The sequence below is a fragment of the Pieris brassicae genome, chromosome 1 (assembly GCF_905147105.1).
Source record: "Pieris brassicae chromosome 1, ilPieBrab1.1, whole genome shotgun sequence".
Lineage (NCBI taxonomy): Eukaryota > Metazoa > Arthropoda > Insecta > Lepidoptera > Pieridae > Pieris > Pieris brassicae.
In genome coordinates, this window is record NC_059665.1 from 5,023,958 (window position 1) to 5,040,527 (window position 16,570).

General features: G+C 29.5%; 3 protein-coding genes across 6 annotated transcripts; 2 read left to right on the plus strand and 1 right to left on the minus strand.

Moving 5' to 3' along the window:
- Positions 1-1,199: 1,199 nt before the first annotated feature.
- On the minus strand, positions 1,200-2,408 carry LOC123720441 (lipase 1-like). The gene has a single exon (XM_045677047.1). The coding sequence runs from the start codon at positions 2,406-2,408 to the stop codon at positions 1,200-1,202; it is 1,209 nt and encodes a 402-aa protein (XP_045533003.1).
- An 849-nt stretch (positions 2,409-3,257) lies between these two features.
- Positions 3,258-10,369, plus strand: LOC123709255 (molybdenum cofactor sulfurase). Of its 4 annotated transcripts, none has more exons than XM_045660441.1 (7): positions 3,258-3,320; positions 5,246-5,330; positions 5,408-6,221; positions 6,387-6,681; positions 7,137-7,746; positions 8,218-8,651; positions 8,925-10,369. In XM_045660441.1, the coding sequence occupies exons 2-7, from the start codon at positions 5,258-5,260 to the stop codon at positions 9,150-9,152; spliced, it is 2,454 nt and encodes an 817-aa protein (XP_045516397.1). In that variant the 5' UTR covers positions 3,258-3,320; positions 5,246-5,257; the 3' UTR covers positions 9,153-10,369. The 4 variants fall into 4 exon arrangements, with proteins under 4 accessions (XP_045516397.1, XP_045516387.1, XP_045516377.1 ...); XM_045660431.1 differs by lacking the exon at positions 3,258-3,320 and adding an exon at positions 4,957-5,155; XM_045660421.1 differs by lacking the exon at positions 3,258-3,320 and adding an exon at positions 4,957-5,122.
- Positions 10,370-11,046: 677 nt separating this feature from the next.
- On the plus strand, positions 11,047-15,513 carry LOC123714145 (ras-related protein Rab-27A). The gene is made up of 5 exons (XM_045668313.1): positions 11,047-11,322; positions 11,473-11,540; positions 11,764-11,878; positions 12,503-12,699; positions 13,302-15,513. Exons 1-5 carry the CDS (start codon positions 11,179-11,181, stop codon positions 13,405-13,407), a joined length of 630 nt encoding a protein of 209 aa, XP_045524269.1. The 5' UTR covers positions 11,047-11,178; the 3' UTR covers positions 13,408-15,513.
- Positions 15,514-16,570: the final 1,057 nt, after the last annotated feature.

A 16,570-nucleotide genomic window follows, 5' to 3' on the forward strand; every position in this document is an offset into this window, starting at 1 on the left:
TATGTATCATTGCTAACACAAGCAAATTGAAACATTTATTTAATTTGAATGAAGATGCGAATCAAAATTAAAGTTATATTATTTTGTTTTACTTCAGACTACAGTGGTAAAATCAGTGTTGCAGTAGCTTGTTCGTGTGATATTCATTCCCGACGTCGTTGCTTCGAACCCCGGACCTTTCATTCTACATGCAAATGTAGCACTCGCTCATACGTTGAAGAAAAATGTCATGAGGAAACCAGCATGTCTTAGACCATCAACAGCGTATGTTAGGCACAGAAGGGTCTACTTGCCTATTACGAAATAAAATATCACCGAACATGGTGTTTTTTATCAACTGTAAATGAATACGAATAAACGCTAATTAAGTAAAGAGTACTAGATTAAAACGTGCCAAGTGCTATAAATTTTTAATCAGCCAAAATAATCACGATATGACATTGATAAAGTACTTGTTGACGGTACATGGACTTCACATTCATTACCTGAACAAAACAGAGTGTTTTCACGTTAAATTGGGTGTAGAGAGGCAATATGGTCTGCATACGACGTAACAGCCGACAGTCAAGCATTTTTTCAATTAAAATCCTGCATTCGTGACGCCGAAAACCGCATTGTATTTTGAACTCTATGGAATTTTGTTAACGAGTTGTCTTTGTTTCTCTTGAAACGTTAATATTTTACTAACTGTAATAGGTTTTGACAATTTTCCTCCAATGACAATACATAAGAGGCGAGCGTAATCAATTGAATCAATTGCGTAATTACGGCAATTAATATAATCCGTAACATCTTAATTAACTTGCTCCAAAAGATTTCATGTCACAAAAACTTTTAACAAGTAATGAAACCACGACCTTCATATGCAATAAAATAACAAAAACAATTGATGTACATTTTCTATTATTTAAAAAACATTTTTTTACTACCATGGACAATAAAGTCACGCAATAAACGGCCTACTTAAACTTTTGTTAGAAATTTCGTATAAATTATTCTTTATAGAGTGTAGCTTTGCAAGAAAATAATGTTATAAAATAATAATAGTATTTGTAAGAGGTACAAAATTAAGAAATACGATAATTTGATTTTAATACTTACTGCATCTCGCAATTATTATATCTTTGGTTTCACTTATAAAAATTTATTCTCATAACACTAATAACAATCACAGATTTTATAACAATAATCACAATTAATTACCTAATATCAATAGTGTCCAAAACTTTTAGTTCTTTTAATATGTTGATCACTGGGTTATTAATTAATTCTTTAACCCTCGTACCGTATACGAATTCCAGGTGTGTAAATTGGTTACTCTTATTTATAACGTTAAATCTTTTGATATATTTCAATTTATTTTTCAGTAAATTCGTATCTTTTTCATCACTAAACCAGTCTATTTCACTAACAAATATTGAGCTAGGAACTGTAATGGACGAAACATTATATTCTGGTGGGATCAAAGATGAATAAATTTGTCTATTTTTATTCATACCATAATCGAATCTTTGAAATCTTTTGCTGCCATAAAGTTGAAGGAAATGAAACAAAGTTTTAACAGAAACTCCAGCTGGTATGTGACTAGTAATGATAGGTAATCGTTCGGGTGATAAATCTAATAAATTCCTCACGCCAAAATTCAAATATAATTCGATGTGACATAATAAACTATAGGACGCCGTAGTGTTGCACACCTTAGCGTGATAAAAATTCAATCTTTTATTAAATGGAAACACTTCGTAGATGTGCCTTTTTTTAGAGAACTGCATAAGGTCACTCAAAATTTGTTTAAAAAATGCTATAAATGGATACTTCGTATGCGTCAACCAAGCAACAGGGGCAAGTAGAATAGCATGATTAATTTTGTCATTATATTCTGGTTTTGTGCTACACATTATGAAAAAAGCTGTTGTACCTTGTGAATAACCAATGTAAGTCAATGTCTTCATATTAGTTCTTTCCAGAATATAATCTATAGTAGCTGGCATGTCGAGAGTGCCCATTTCTTCAAAACTGAAGTCCCAAAACTCCTCAGGCGGTACTGCGTTAACGTGCTTCTTGGAATATCTATTTCCTCTTGCATTGTAAATCCAGACATCAAATCCCGCATCCGCTAGCATAAAAGACAAAGATCTGGTTGGTCCCAGCACCAACCAGGAATCTGAACTATCACCAATACCATGAACCAATAAAACCGGGGGTCCGTTTCGCGGTATTCGAATGGTATTTAGGAGATAACCATCTTCCGTCAATACGACGTGACTCTCAACTGGATAATGATATCTCTCAATTAATTGTATGGAATCAAGATAAATGTCCGACTTTGGATTGCGTGTCTCGTCGTCCAAATTAATTTTTATTAGAGAACAGGTAATATCCATTGATAGCAGCAAAAATATCACCATATCAATCACGTGAACAAATCTCATTTCGCGAGTTGCTAAATAACGACTTAACAGTTTGGAGTAGACGAAGCTATTGACACGTTGTGGCCAAAACCAATGTCAAGTTATCTTGACCATGCAAGGTGAAAAAAACAAGTTTTAAAAAAAGTGAACTTATTAGCCTCGGAAACGCGCGGTATAACATTTTTCTTATCGACGCTGTAATTATAAAAACATTCAAACATTTGGTCAACTATTTCGTATACAACTGCATTTCGCATGAGTGAAAAACTCCTAATTTTATATTCACTCCCTATCCTATCCCCCTTATTCCTATACGTTGGTGCTATAGCCCTTAATTATTATATTGATCGTAATAAGATCACATTTTACTTATTAACAAATAAAATTTATATGTATTATTTAACTATTTACGTTCATGTATGTCTATTTAAAATCATTCATGAAATTTCAAGGTTTAAACGACACGAACCACAGTATCTTACAATAGTTTAAGACTTAAATAATTTCTAGCAAATACGTATTTATCCCTTTATATGAATAGCTAAATAGAAAATTAAATGAATTCGTTTGCCTTAAATTAACATTCACACGCCATGTTTACTATTGACGCGCCACTGAGTTATTATATTGACAGGAGAAACAACCGCGCAAACCAAATATTCCACGTTGTTTGTAAACATTTCAGTTCAAGTGGTATGAGCTACCTCTGTCAATAAACGGAGAGCAATCTCATTATTGTCAACCATTGTTACCTGTCACAAATGGCCATTATTAACCTGATGATACTTATAGCTAAAGAAAATTACATAAATATCGACCCACGCCGGAAAAAGCATCATTGTGCCGGTCACCCTACATCATTCCACTGAAAATTACCATAGTTTGGATTTCTATTGAGCCTTCAACTATGTAAGTGATATTTTTATTTATCTTTAAAGTTTCATAGACTTTTCTCTTCATATACGTGAGTGAATTTTTGTTTTTAATTTTAAAATGACCTAGAACTTACTTTCCGACAATTATGGGTGACCTTCGTGCTAAACAAATAAATATTATAAAATACAGAAAAGAGTAGGACAAATTGTATTATATAATTGTGCAGCTGTTTTGCTATTTGTAAGAAACATATACTGAACGGAGTAACAGTGCTTAGAGTCTTGGAGAAGAGAAATTTCAAAACTAACTCAACATTTCACTTTTTTAAATTGTCTTTGAAACATTATAAATATACTAATTAGGATATTAGTAAATGTTTAATAAAAAAAATAATTAGAAGTTATGATTGAAGATACAATATGTGGCATACAATTTGATGACCCCTATTTCCGCATAACAGGTGGCCTCGCATTGTTATCTTTGCAAATAAGTATTTCCGTATTTCACGGTTTATGTACTGAATCTACAAAATTTAATATATTTTTAGCCATATATTTATGTTTTATTATTTTTTATTCAATATTATTATAATTATATAATAATTAAACTATTTAAACAAAACTCTTGGCAATATTTACATGGGTGGACTTTAGACAATAAAGTACTGAGTAAGAGGAACTTTTAATATCTCTATTTCTAATAATTTAAAAAGTCTACAAGGAATATTCTGAGAATTTAAAAACAATGAATGAGCGGAATAATTTAATCATAAGGCAATATACCTTTATTATTTCAAGTCAATTAGCTAAACCGTATTTAAAAGGTACAAATAATCTACATACCTAATATTTACTAGATAAAAATAATGAAATTTAAAATAATTTAGAGATTCGTTATAGCTTAATATATATAGCTTTTGACGCCTTACGATTTGTTTTATGAAGCAATGTAAATCGTTTGTTTAAGAGGCTCATCCTGTCTTTACCTCATGTAAAACTGTTGAGTGTCTTCCACCACGGACGTCAATTCACTTAGGAGGAGTCGATCACGCCCGCTTGCTACTAAAAGCTACTAAAAGCCTTCCATAAAAGCAATAATTAAATTGCCGTAACTCAATTTAGTAAGGCGATGCTGCGGAAGGTGCTTCTATATCGGTATATGTTCTTGTAATATTAATTCCTAGGGTGATATTTGGAATGGTAAAATATTAAGTTGCATTTTTGTGTCAAATGTAAAATTGGAAGCAATATTTTGTCCTAATTTTATGTATATAATGGAGAATCAATTATAACGAACAGACAATGAATTCTCATAACTAAGCAAAACGAACTCTTCATTATTACGGAAAATAAAAAAGCTGAAAATTTGCTGTACTCGGCATTGGCATTTAACAGATTCTTAATTTCTGAAAATAGCTTCCCGTTTTCAAAAATAACGGACTTCGCCCAAAATGTTGTCAATGCGCGCCAATATTAAAGAATGTAAAAGATTCTTCCTATTGACTTATAAAGACTTGTCGCAAAAAATCACGAATGGTCAGACTTCAAACATCAAACCATATCAGTGTATGCCCTTATATCTGTGGTACTATGTAGGTTAAACTTCAATGTTCAAATTGCATAGCCTATATATCTGTTATCTGTGTTGTGGTACAAACTACAAACAAATACTTAACATTTAAGTTTTTAACACTTACATACAGTCCAAATGTTATCACAAAAAAGTACATACATTAAAAATATTAAGCAATGAATAGGAAACGACTAATTACGAGAATAAATATTTGATATAACAGGGTATCATGTTTGATAATGTAATAGTTACAATTAAAAGAGGTAGCTATATTCTTGTGTTGTTAACCTTTCTCAGTAAGTCACAGAATTCAATGAATTTCTAATTGAATGTTATTATTTCATCATTAACCAAACTATTTTATGTAATGCAATGTGTGTTTTTAGGTATCAAGAATCATGATTTCGCTCAGCAAAGTCTTGAATTATGACCAAATGGTAGATATTTCCAAAGAATTTAGCAGATTAAGAGGTAATAAATAAATTTTACATCCAAATAGCAAGAGTTAAAAAAATTCAACACATTTATCTGCTAATTATGTTTTTCAGAAAGGTGCTATTTAGAAAATGCTGGGGCTGCATTATACCCAGCTTCACTTCTTCAGAAAATTAATGAAGATTTTACCAATAATGTTTATATGAATCCACATTCTGATAAATATACCAAAGACTGTATTGAACAAATAAGGTGTTTAATACTAAAACACTTTAATACTGATCCATCAAATTATAGTGTGATATTTACATCTGGTACAACACAGTCACTTAAACTAGTTATAGAGTCATTTCAATTCTCAAGTGAGGAAGTCGAATTGAATCAAGGTTCCTTTGTGTACTTAAGAGATAACCATACCTCTGTTATTGGTTTAAGAGAAATAGCTAAAGAAAAAAATGTTAATGTTATACACATTTCTCAAGAGGAGTTTTTAAAATCTATTAAGAATTCTGTAACATCTTTGAATGCGTCAAGTGACAGAAAAGGCAATTCACTTCTTGTATATCCAGCTCAAAATAATTTTAATGGTTACAAATATCCCTTAGATTGCATAGATAAAATTAAAAATGGATGTCTTAATAGTTATCTAAAAAAACAATTATGTGGAACAAGCTGCAACTGGTATATTCTAATTGATGCAGCTTCATATGTCTCTACCAATAAACTAGATCTATCAAAGACACAACCTGATTTTGTATGTCTATCATTCTATAAGATTTTTGGATATCCAACTGGACTAGGAGCCCTTATAGTTAAAAATAAAAGTATACCTGTTTTAAATGGGAAGAAATACTTTGGTGGTGGTACAGTGGACATTGTTTTAAGTAGTGAAGACTTCCACATAAAGAGAGAAACAATATGTGAAAGGTAGGTATTGCAAGAAGATGGCAGTGTTGAGTCTTTGAATTGGTTAAACATTGTAATTTTGTATTAATTTTATATAATCTAGAACTTGATCATAAAATAATACAACTACATGTACCTACACTATGGTTTGAAATAGGATAATTATCCAATTTATTTCTGTTTCAGGTATGAAGATGGAACAGTTTCTTTCTTATCTATTCTTGCTTTAAAGCACTGCTTTGACACATTATATTCCTTAATACCAAAAATTGTAAATAACGATGTTATGGAGACTATTTCCCATCACACATTTTATTTAGCTCAAGACTTCTATAATCAACTGAAGATATTAACACATGAAAATGGAAATAAAGCTGGACATTTGTATATGGATTCAGATTTTACAGATATTTCTAAGCAAGGATCCATTGTTACATTCAATTTAAAGAGAAAGAATGGATTATTTGTTGGATATGCTGAGGTTTGTTTATAATAATATTCAATAATCATTCTTGCACAACAAGATTTATTCTATTGTAATACTGTAGCCAAATTCTTTGTTAGTAAAATTTGTAGGGTTAGTATACTACACTTTAAATAAACAATTTATATTTTTATATATAGGTTAAATTCAGCATAGACATGCTGTAAATTAATAACACTATATTTGATTCAAATATGACATTTTATATACAATAAAATATAAATGAAAAAGACCTAAAGATATTATGTTTACATATAATATATTAAATAATTTTAGAATACAATATTTGGTAATAAAACTGTTAATAGTTCTAACACACAAAAGAAAATAAGAATCTGCATTATTTCAACTATAAAACTTCTTTTCTTTTATTCAATCCTTCAAATATCTTACCAGCAGGTTTAAAATCCCTTAACTAAATATAATATTTTCATTAAACATTTTGTATGTAGTTTCAGCACATGGCCGATTTATTTAACATCAGTGTGAGAACAGGATGCTTTTGCAATTCTGGCACTTGTCAAAGGCATTTAAATGTCAGTAATAAAAGTATGAAGGCTATGTATAATGCTGGACATAAATGTGGAGATGATATTGATTTACTTAAAGGAAAACCTACTGGAGCTATAAGAGTCTCATTTGGATATTATAACACATTTCGAGATGTTGATAAATTGATTAATATGATATGTAAATGCTTTGTTAAGATTCAAATTGAAAAGCCTATAAGAACTTTGAATATCTATAAAAGCAGTCAAACACCGATAATAGAAAAGCAGCTTGAAAATATTTGTAAATTAAATGAAGAATGTTATTCCATAACTTATACAGGAGTAGCAGATATTACTTTAATGGAAATTGCTATATTTCCAATAAAATCTTGTGGTGCATTTAAAATTAATAGACACTGGAAAATCGGACCTAAGGGATTTCAATTTGATAGAGAATGGATGGTTGTTAAGGATAATGGTGTTTGCCTAACACAGAAACAATGCCCACAAATGTGTACAGTTTGCCCTGAAATCAACTTGGAAAGGCAATCTATGATGTTACATTGTCAAGGTAGGTTAAATGAGGAAAAAGTCTTAAGAAAACTCATATTATTACGGGTTCTAAAGCCTACATAGTTTTTTTTCTTTTAAAAATGCTGTCTCAAGTCCCTTTTATTTATATCAAGTATGTGGTGACTTTTGCTAGGCTATTTATTATCTTAGTGTCCAACTAAGTTCAGGTGTACAACTTCTTCTTTGATTGCAAGGCAAAATTGAAAGATTCAATGTTTTGATACCACTATTCGTGTGGTATCAACTTTGCCATTATCACTTTTGGTATATATATTTATATAACTTGGATATAATAATGTAATAAAATAACCTTCTAGGAAATAAGTCTTAATCTAGTTGGTGCTTAAGACGTCACCCACTTGGAATTCCGATTGTATTCGAGCACTTTCTATAATTTGTTAACAGATACACAACCGGAGTAGAATTATTTTACTCAACACTTTCTAAACCCTGTACTATTGAATTTCAGGAATGCCTTCAATATCAATACCATTAGAGCAAATCTCAACAAATGAGTACAAAGAATCATCACTTTGTCATAGTAAAGTATGCACTGATATTATAAAGGGGACTGATTGCGGCGACGCTGTAGCTGATTGGATTTCAAATGCTCTAGGAATAGCATTTCTGAGATTAATAAGACAGTCGAGTAACGACACTCGATCACAAAAGAAAAAGAATGATGGGAGTAATAAACTATTATCATTGAGTAACCAAGCCCAATTTCTACTCGTAAATAAAGCTACAGTAAAATGGTTGAGAAATAAAATAGATGATCCCTTGTTCACGGACGACATAGATTCTTTAACTGATCGCTTCAGAGGTAACTTGATAATAGATATGGCACAAGAGCTAGCAGAAAAGGAGTGGCAAAAAGTTATTATAGGAGATCACTTATTTAACGTGAGTCAAGTTGTATGACGGCACAGTTGTAACAAGTCGTTGGTATTTCTATTTATGAGGGCAGTGACAAGAAAATAACACTCAATTCATATTATTAACGACTGACATAGGATTTACTTCCCAAGTTTTGTTATCTGCCAATTTGAATCACATGTGTATGTTTGTAGTTTGTATACATTATCTATGAATTGTTTTAAACTGTAACGACAACTATATTTTCGTATACTTTACGTCGTACTACGCTTTTCCTTAAGATTATTATCATAATTACAGATTGATGGCCAGTGTCCACGCTGCCAGATGGTTTGCATTGATCAAAAAACAGGACAGAAGACAGTTGAGCCCCTGAGAACAATATCTGAACAATTTGCTGGAAAACTTCGCTTCGGAATTTATTTGAGCTACGCTGGCACAGTTAACGGTTCAAAATCTTCGATTTTGAAACGATACGCACAAGTAGTGCCAATATACAATGATGTTAGTAATAATACTAGTAGGTAGGGTTAATTAGTTTTTTTTTATTTTTTATTCAAATTTACTAACAGTGAAATATTGTCAAGTTTTTAAGCTTAGATTTTTTGTTACACCCTTTTCTCTCCGCAACTATTAATAAATATTTTCTCTTCATGGAAGCTATGATAGTTTTGCTTCGCAAATTTTTCTAGATTGTGAGTTGAAGTTTACCTTTTTTATGATTAATTAATCGAATTTAATAAAAAATAATTAGTGTTAACTAAATGTAAAAATTAAGTATATAGAATATTACATAACAGGGTTTGTGCTGCCTTCCATTATACATTGTTAAAATGAAAGAAGTTACTTCTATTTAGTATAACAAAACTATTACAGCTAAATAAATTTAAGTATGTAAGAGTGATTTTGCATTATAAGAAATGGTTAGAGATGTACCATATTTGTTGTTTAACATACAGATGTTCTCAATTTATATTTTGATAGTAATGGATTTAATAGCTACTATATTTTTATAGTTTATATTTGCACTATGGTTGTTAATTGTTTTGTCTTGCCAATATTACTTTATATTCTATTAAAATAAACTGTGATTTAACTATTTACACTTTATATAAATTTAATGAAAGATGTGTATTATAGATGAATAAAGAATTCTATAAAAGCATAATCTTTCAGGTGACATATATTTAGCTACTTGTTACTTTTGTTTTGTTGTCTTGATATGTACGTATTTTAAAATTAATAACAAATATGTATTTATATTTACAAATAATATATTTCATCATTTACAGTTTACTTTATTTTAAGTGTTTTGTCAACCATTTCTAGATTTGATGATGTTGTTGATTTTCTGAATATATCTATTGAATGACACAATTAATTGGCTGTTGGCCTTTTATTTCCTTGGGTTCCAACCCTTTTGAGACATCACTAACAACATTTACAACTTCTTCATAATCTGGTAGAGCCATAGTTTGAAGTTTTGAATACACTAATTTATCATTAATTACTACTTCAAATGATCCTGAAATAAGTACTTTGTAATAAAATGTTTTAACAAAAAGCAGTTAAATTCCATAGCATGTTATTTGATACAGCTTTGAAGTAATTGTTTTGTGTGAGAACTCACTGGTCTGTGTCAATAGTGATTTACATGACAAATTAATAAACAAAAATTGTAAAAGTTAAAGTAATTAGGTACTTAACCTTGTCGACCTCGTTTACAATAAATATTAGCACCTGGAGTTTTTTCATTAATCATTTTTGCTAATGTCAAACAATGCCCTCCATAGTCACAGGCTCCACTAAAAGATTTTAGTGTATATTATAATGTTGTATAGTATAAATTATAATACTATTCTAATACGATTACCAACATTATTGTGTAAATTATACAGGCCCTAAATATTATATAATATACTAACCAATATTCTACATCAACTTTGGGAATCATTTTATGATTCAATTCTGTTTTTGTTTCCATTATCCTTATTAAACTTAAAATTTAAATATTATATTTTTTTGATATTCATTTTGTCAATAAACTTTCTTGAAATTTCAACAATGTTAGTAAGATTTTTTATGTAATTAAAGCTGATTGGACAGTCGGACAGTGGACTGTCTGTTACTTTTTTCCAAAGAGTAGATAGTGATAGAGATATATATAGTAGGGATTAAAAAATGTAGGAAGAAAATCTAGATAAAACATGACAAATCTTGTTTCATCTCCTTTCTACGTATTAGTATGGCGATAGTACAAATATGTTTCTGCATTTACTATTTTATTTTAGCATAGTTTCTATGTTTATTTTTGATAAAATCTGAAATAAAATTATTGTGTCTTATCTGTGACTATGTCAAATATAAATCACAGCACTGCACAGATCACAGATGGGTTTAGTTAGTAACAAAATATGATAATATTTGATTAATGTTAATTTGTTAAATGACTTAAAGTGAAAAATTAAGTTAACATTAAGTAATTTTTTTGGCAATTATTAATTACAAAGATCCTACCTTTCACTTAAGGCACGTACCTTATGACAAATCCAATATGGACTACGACTACCTTATAAAATTATTATGTGTTGGTGATTCAGGAGTAGGTAAAACGAGCTTTCTTTATAAATACACTGACGGTGTTTTTCACACTCAATTTATATCCACAGTGGGAATAGATTTCAGGGAAAAGACTGTGGTGCGTACTATATTATTGACTATTTACAATTTATTATTAGAATGTATTAAAATATTTAAACATTGTAGTATCTGGAAATTGATGAAAATCTATTAGTTAATCGACATTGATCATATCTTATTTAATAAGAAAGCTAACTCCTTATTTCAGATTTATCAACAGAATGGAAGACAGCATCGTATACATCTTCAACTTTGGGATACAGCTGGACAGGAAAGGTAAAATAAAGTTGAATATTTGTTTAAAAATTTTACTGATTGTTTAAAAGTAATTTAACTGATTCATATATAGATTAAAATAATCTCTTCTTAAAAATAGTTTTTTAATGTAATCTTAAATTTTAATAGTGTTTTTAGAGATAATTGTAATAATCATTAATCTTTTAAAATTCAATAACTTTACAACATTTATTCCTTTATCTCTATTATTTATCATTTCCAGGTTCCGTAGTTTGACAACAGCATTTTATCGTGATGCTATGGGATTTCTTTTGTTGTTTGATTTGACTAATGAGGCATCATTTCTTGAAGTGAGAAACTGGATTGAGCAATTAAAGGTGAGTTTTTTATAACATTCTTAACTTTCTGTTTTTCTGATGGTGACTCACTGTGAAAATATCTCCATATTTTTCCAGTCTGCTCTGCCATGACTTTGCATTACCTTAAAAGGGACCATATTATATTTATATAACCCCTTTTTAAGATACTCATTAATTAAACTAACCTTAATTTTAGGCCTTATATTAACACTACTAGTACTGATATTTAGAAATGTAAACTAAACAATTATTGTATGGATTGATTATAATAAAGCTTTAATAATAATATTTTTGATGAAGTCTAAAGTCTGATTGATTGTTAAATATTCATTAATTTTCCCTAGGGCTTTATGCACAACTGACCTATATTAATACATTATAAAAAAAGTTTTTAAGAATGTTTAGGATAGTAGGATGTAAATAGAGTGTTGCATTGGAGAGTTTAAAATAGTTCTTTTAATATTGGTCAAGTCTCACTACAATAAAGAGATAAGTAGTTTTATCTTTACAAGAGATAAGCTTTATTAAATTATTGATTCTTATCATATTATTAAAATGAAAGCTAACATCAGCATATAAGTTTAATTAAGATTAAGAGTGTAATTATATATTTATTAATATTAGTACTTGTTATTTATTCAGACACACAGCCTTAGTGATGACCCAGATATAGTACTGTGTGGGCATAAATGTGATCTTCAAGAAAAGCGATTAGTCAACCCAAATCGAGCAAGAGAATTTGCTAAAAACTACAATCTTCCATATTTGGAGACAAGTGCCAAAACTGGACAGAATATTGATAGAGCCATTGAGATTCTACTTGATAAAGTCATGTTCAGGTAATTCTCTATATGTCAAAGTCAAATCAAGATATTTTTTAGATACCAATATTCACTTAAGCTCACATTCAGTTATAAAATTTCAATTAATTTTTTTATATATCTGAATACTGTCAATTCTTAAATCAGGTGTGCAGAAACTGGGAATAATTTCATATATGCCATATTTTTAACTTAAAATCTCATGAATGTATTCAAATATTGTCTTAGTTACTATAGTGTAGTAGAACTTTTCATAACCCCTTATGGGGCATGAAAGAAGACAGTCCTGTACCTGTTTTATTTATATTTTTTCCTTGCCTTTTCTTGCTAACCTACCTGAAGTTTATGTAGCATGGCTTAAGACATGCCATGTTTCTCAGGTTATCCTTTTAATATTCCCTAGATAATGTCTGTGGTATATAAAACATACATGGAATATATTCACAACCGTTTAGGAATTGCATTATTAACTGTGAGGGTCAACTAATTTCATAATTTGGTTTACATCAGATTATTATGTTAAAACAGAACTTAGCATCTTAAAGCATTTTATCCGTTTTTTTAATACAATAACTAACCTTTGTTTTTTCTTGTTTAATATTAATCAAACATTGTTACAGAATGGAGACTTCAGTTGAGTATGCAATGCTGTGTGCGACTGGACGCCGTCGTCAATCCCTGCAAAAGCTCCAAGCTAAACAGGACCGAAAGTTTTGTTCTTGTTAAAGCGAGACAACATTTTAGTAATATTAATTTACATCACATTTATTTATTCAAAATTTTCAAAAAACGCAAAGCTACTGGACCAATTTCCAATATTTGATTATACCATTTATAATATATATTTCATAGTAATAGTAATTTATTACAGTGTATTTAAATGAATTGGTCTTAATATCTATAATCATATATATTTTCATGAAAAATTATTAAGAAAATTTAATTATAAAAGCCATGATAACTGGCTGATCCTGTGATTCATATACAATCTAAATGTATACAGAGCTTTTACAATTTTAATATCTCTTATTACATAGTGAATACAGTTTTATCAGATGTATGTCGAAATAATAGTATGCTTGAAAGTTGGACCTACGTGAATGTAATTCATTTATTATTATTACTATTAAACTCTGGGCTTGGCGCATAGATAATTGTAAAAATTAACGGGGAATTAAAAATTTGGCAAAACGCTTAGTTTGTTACCCCTAAATTTTGTCATAGACAATATACCATATTTTAATCTGATAGCTCTGTATTTACTTACTACTACTGTATACCTATGCTTAAGTGTTAATAGACTGATTTTTATTTATATAGAAACTTTTCGGACAGTTTTGCGGTCTACATTTATTTATTATAGATTTTAGTCATCAGTGTTTATAGCCAAACTTCGTCAAATTGCTAAGTCTTCAAATATAGAATTTCTAGAGTTTATATGTTTATTATAAGATGTTATCATAAAGTCGGTTACTAGGGAATTCTAAATCGTGAACCAGTTCTCCTATCTGTTAAATTCTAATCAAATTTTAACAGATATAAGAGTTAGTTTGCACTTAAAATTGTCTTTGATTCCCCTTATTCATATAAAATGATGGAGAAAATTTATGAAATGACAGTTCTTCATCTTTATGTCATATTGATTTTAGACTGTGATTAACAGAGACATCAATGGCTTAGTAAGTGTAACAGGTTTAGCTTAAATGAATGAGGGGAATGACTCAGACAATCTTATTACTCTATACATTACTGTGTATTTTGTTAACACTGAGTTTAGAGAAGATATGACATTTATTATATTACTAAATATTATCAAGGGTATTATAAGATTTTAAATATTGTTATTATGTGCTTATTTTAAAATGATGTTGCTTCTATATTTAATGGAACTAGTTATTGCTTACAGAAAAATATTTATGATTCAAGTCCTACTTTGAAATTGTGTTTTGATTGCGTTTTGAATACAGAATTCCGAAGGACCAAAATCTATCTTCAACGACGGAAAACCTTTTTTCGCAATGAAACTCCGATATGTATAACTTAAAGTAGACATTTAATAATGCTTTCTTTACTCATTCGAATTCTTTTGGTATTTGGCATAAGTCAGTAGTACCAACTGGGTTGAAATTTAAAAGAGTGGGAGTTCATACACCCATTCAAAAAATGCGAATCCCACCCGAATTTAAATTAGGTACATTTAGATAAAGATTTTCATGTCCATTTTTCTGCTCTAAGTAAGTATTACCGTATAAAATAGGCTGAGATATAAAAAAAAACACGTTAGCAGAAATACGACAGACATCCAACTAATATCTCATATTTTTTTGTAGGAAATGTGAATAAGGTTATTCATAATTTGCCAAAGATGTTTTATCTAGTCACTGCTATTTTTTAAATTTTAATAATATGTTTTTTGTTTATTCTAAAGTTTACGAGAGTTATATACAAAGAGGAAGAAACAGGAGACACCAAATCGATTATATGCCAAAGAATTAAAAGTAATTAAGTAAAAATATCGCTTAATTTTAATGAGAATGTTCTAATTAGTTAAGGTTTTGTATGCTGCCCTTTTATTTGTTATATACACGGGTGTTTTACTAGCACAAATATATTATGCTGGTTTTATCTTCAGTATTGACATTATTACCGCTGTAAGAATCAATTTTTAATCCATATCAAATTTTAGATGTAAACTTTTTGACTTAGCCAAATATGACATGCATTTATTAAAATATTATTAGACCCTAAGTAAAACATATTTAAATTGAACATTCCTGACCAAGCTGCCATTTTATAAGTGTAAATTTATTTATAAATTGTCATTATTTTAAATGTATTTTGAAAATAATTTTAAACTATTCAAATTGTCTTTTATTTACATTTCCCTATACTTTTATACTAACCCTCTTCTTAACATAAAAATCATCATTGTAATTGCACCATTTTATCTAAAGATTTTATGAATAAGGTTGGGAAATATTTACAGATTTCAATTTTTAAATTAATTTTAAATGTTTGCCATATCTAAGTCGCAACGTTAGGGCTGCCAGGTATATCTATATCGTCACATCTAATGACTAAAATTAATGTTTAGTCTTGACTGTTAGCTTAATTTTTTGATACAAATTTCAGAACTTTTCAGGCGTAACGTTGAGCTCAAATGCATTGTTGACATTTTGTTTAATGTTCTTTAGATTGATATTTTAGTGCGATCCTTAAATTCTAGAGATAATGCCTTCAAAGTAAAAATAAACTAAGAAGCCTTACATGTTTTTACGGAAAAGTTATTTCAAGCATTCTTAGTTTCTACTAAACAATTTCTTTTGTAAGTTTTGGCATTACAATTCTCAATTCTTCCACAACACGTTAGACCAATGCATTATTAATCAAGGTCTAGAGCCGAAGGGCTAAAGTAACAACACTAATCTAGTTTCAAGGACTGACAAATCATTTTAACTGTATGAAATTTGACAGGGCTCAAGACGAGACTGTGACTTGAGATACGAATATGGACCTAAGGCTAATGGGTTTCTTGAAACTGAAACTAGCTGATCTTAGACACTTAGTATAATATTTAGCTCGAAAGTAACTTATGTATTCATAGCTATAATCTATCTATATTATCAGACGTTATGATGTGTTTGATTAACATGCTTCCATACTTTCGCATTAATACCAAAACACATGTCATAGCAATTATTGGTACGATAGCAATTTTGTGCTAGATATATTAAATTCTTTTGTAATCCAAGTATAAAGTTCCTACGTGTTTGGAATAATAAAATGCTCGCCGCTGGAAATCCTATACGACATGAGGGGTGCGCTTACTACTATCACATATTAGGCCCCCATGCAGTATCTGTACCAAAGGTTTGAAAATCGACCTTAT

Excerpts from the sequence above, each read along its gene's own strand:
- LOC123709255 (XM_045660441.1), top strand. The coding sequence starts at position 5,258 with ATGATTTCGCTCAGCAAAGTCTTGAATTATGACCAAATGGTAGATATT. Across the intron at positions 6,222-6,386 it reads AGAGAAACAATATGTGAAAG|GTATGAAGATGGAACAGTTT; the intron begins GTAGGTATTGCA and ends TTTCTGTTTCAG. Across the intron at positions 8,652-8,924 it reads TAGGAGATCACTTATTTAAC|ATTGATGGCCAGTGTCCACG; the intron begins GTGAGTCAAGTT and ends TCATAATTACAG.
- LOC123714145 (XM_045668313.1), top strand. The coding sequence starts at position 11,179 with ATGGACTACGACTACCTTATAAAATTATTATGTGTTGGTGATTCAGGA. Across the intron at positions 11,541-11,763 it reads GATACAGCTGGACAGGAAAG|GTTCCGTAGTTTGACAACAG; the intron begins GTAAAATAAAGT and ends TATCATTTCCAG. Across the intron at positions 12,700-13,301 it reads CTTGATAAAGTCATGTTCAG|AATGGAGACTTCAGTTGAGT; the intron begins GTAATTCTCTAT and ends ACATTGTTACAG.
- LOC123720441 (XM_045677047.1), bottom strand. The coding sequence starts at position 2,408 with ATGGTGATATTTTTGCTGCTATCAATGGATATTACCTGTTCTCTAATA.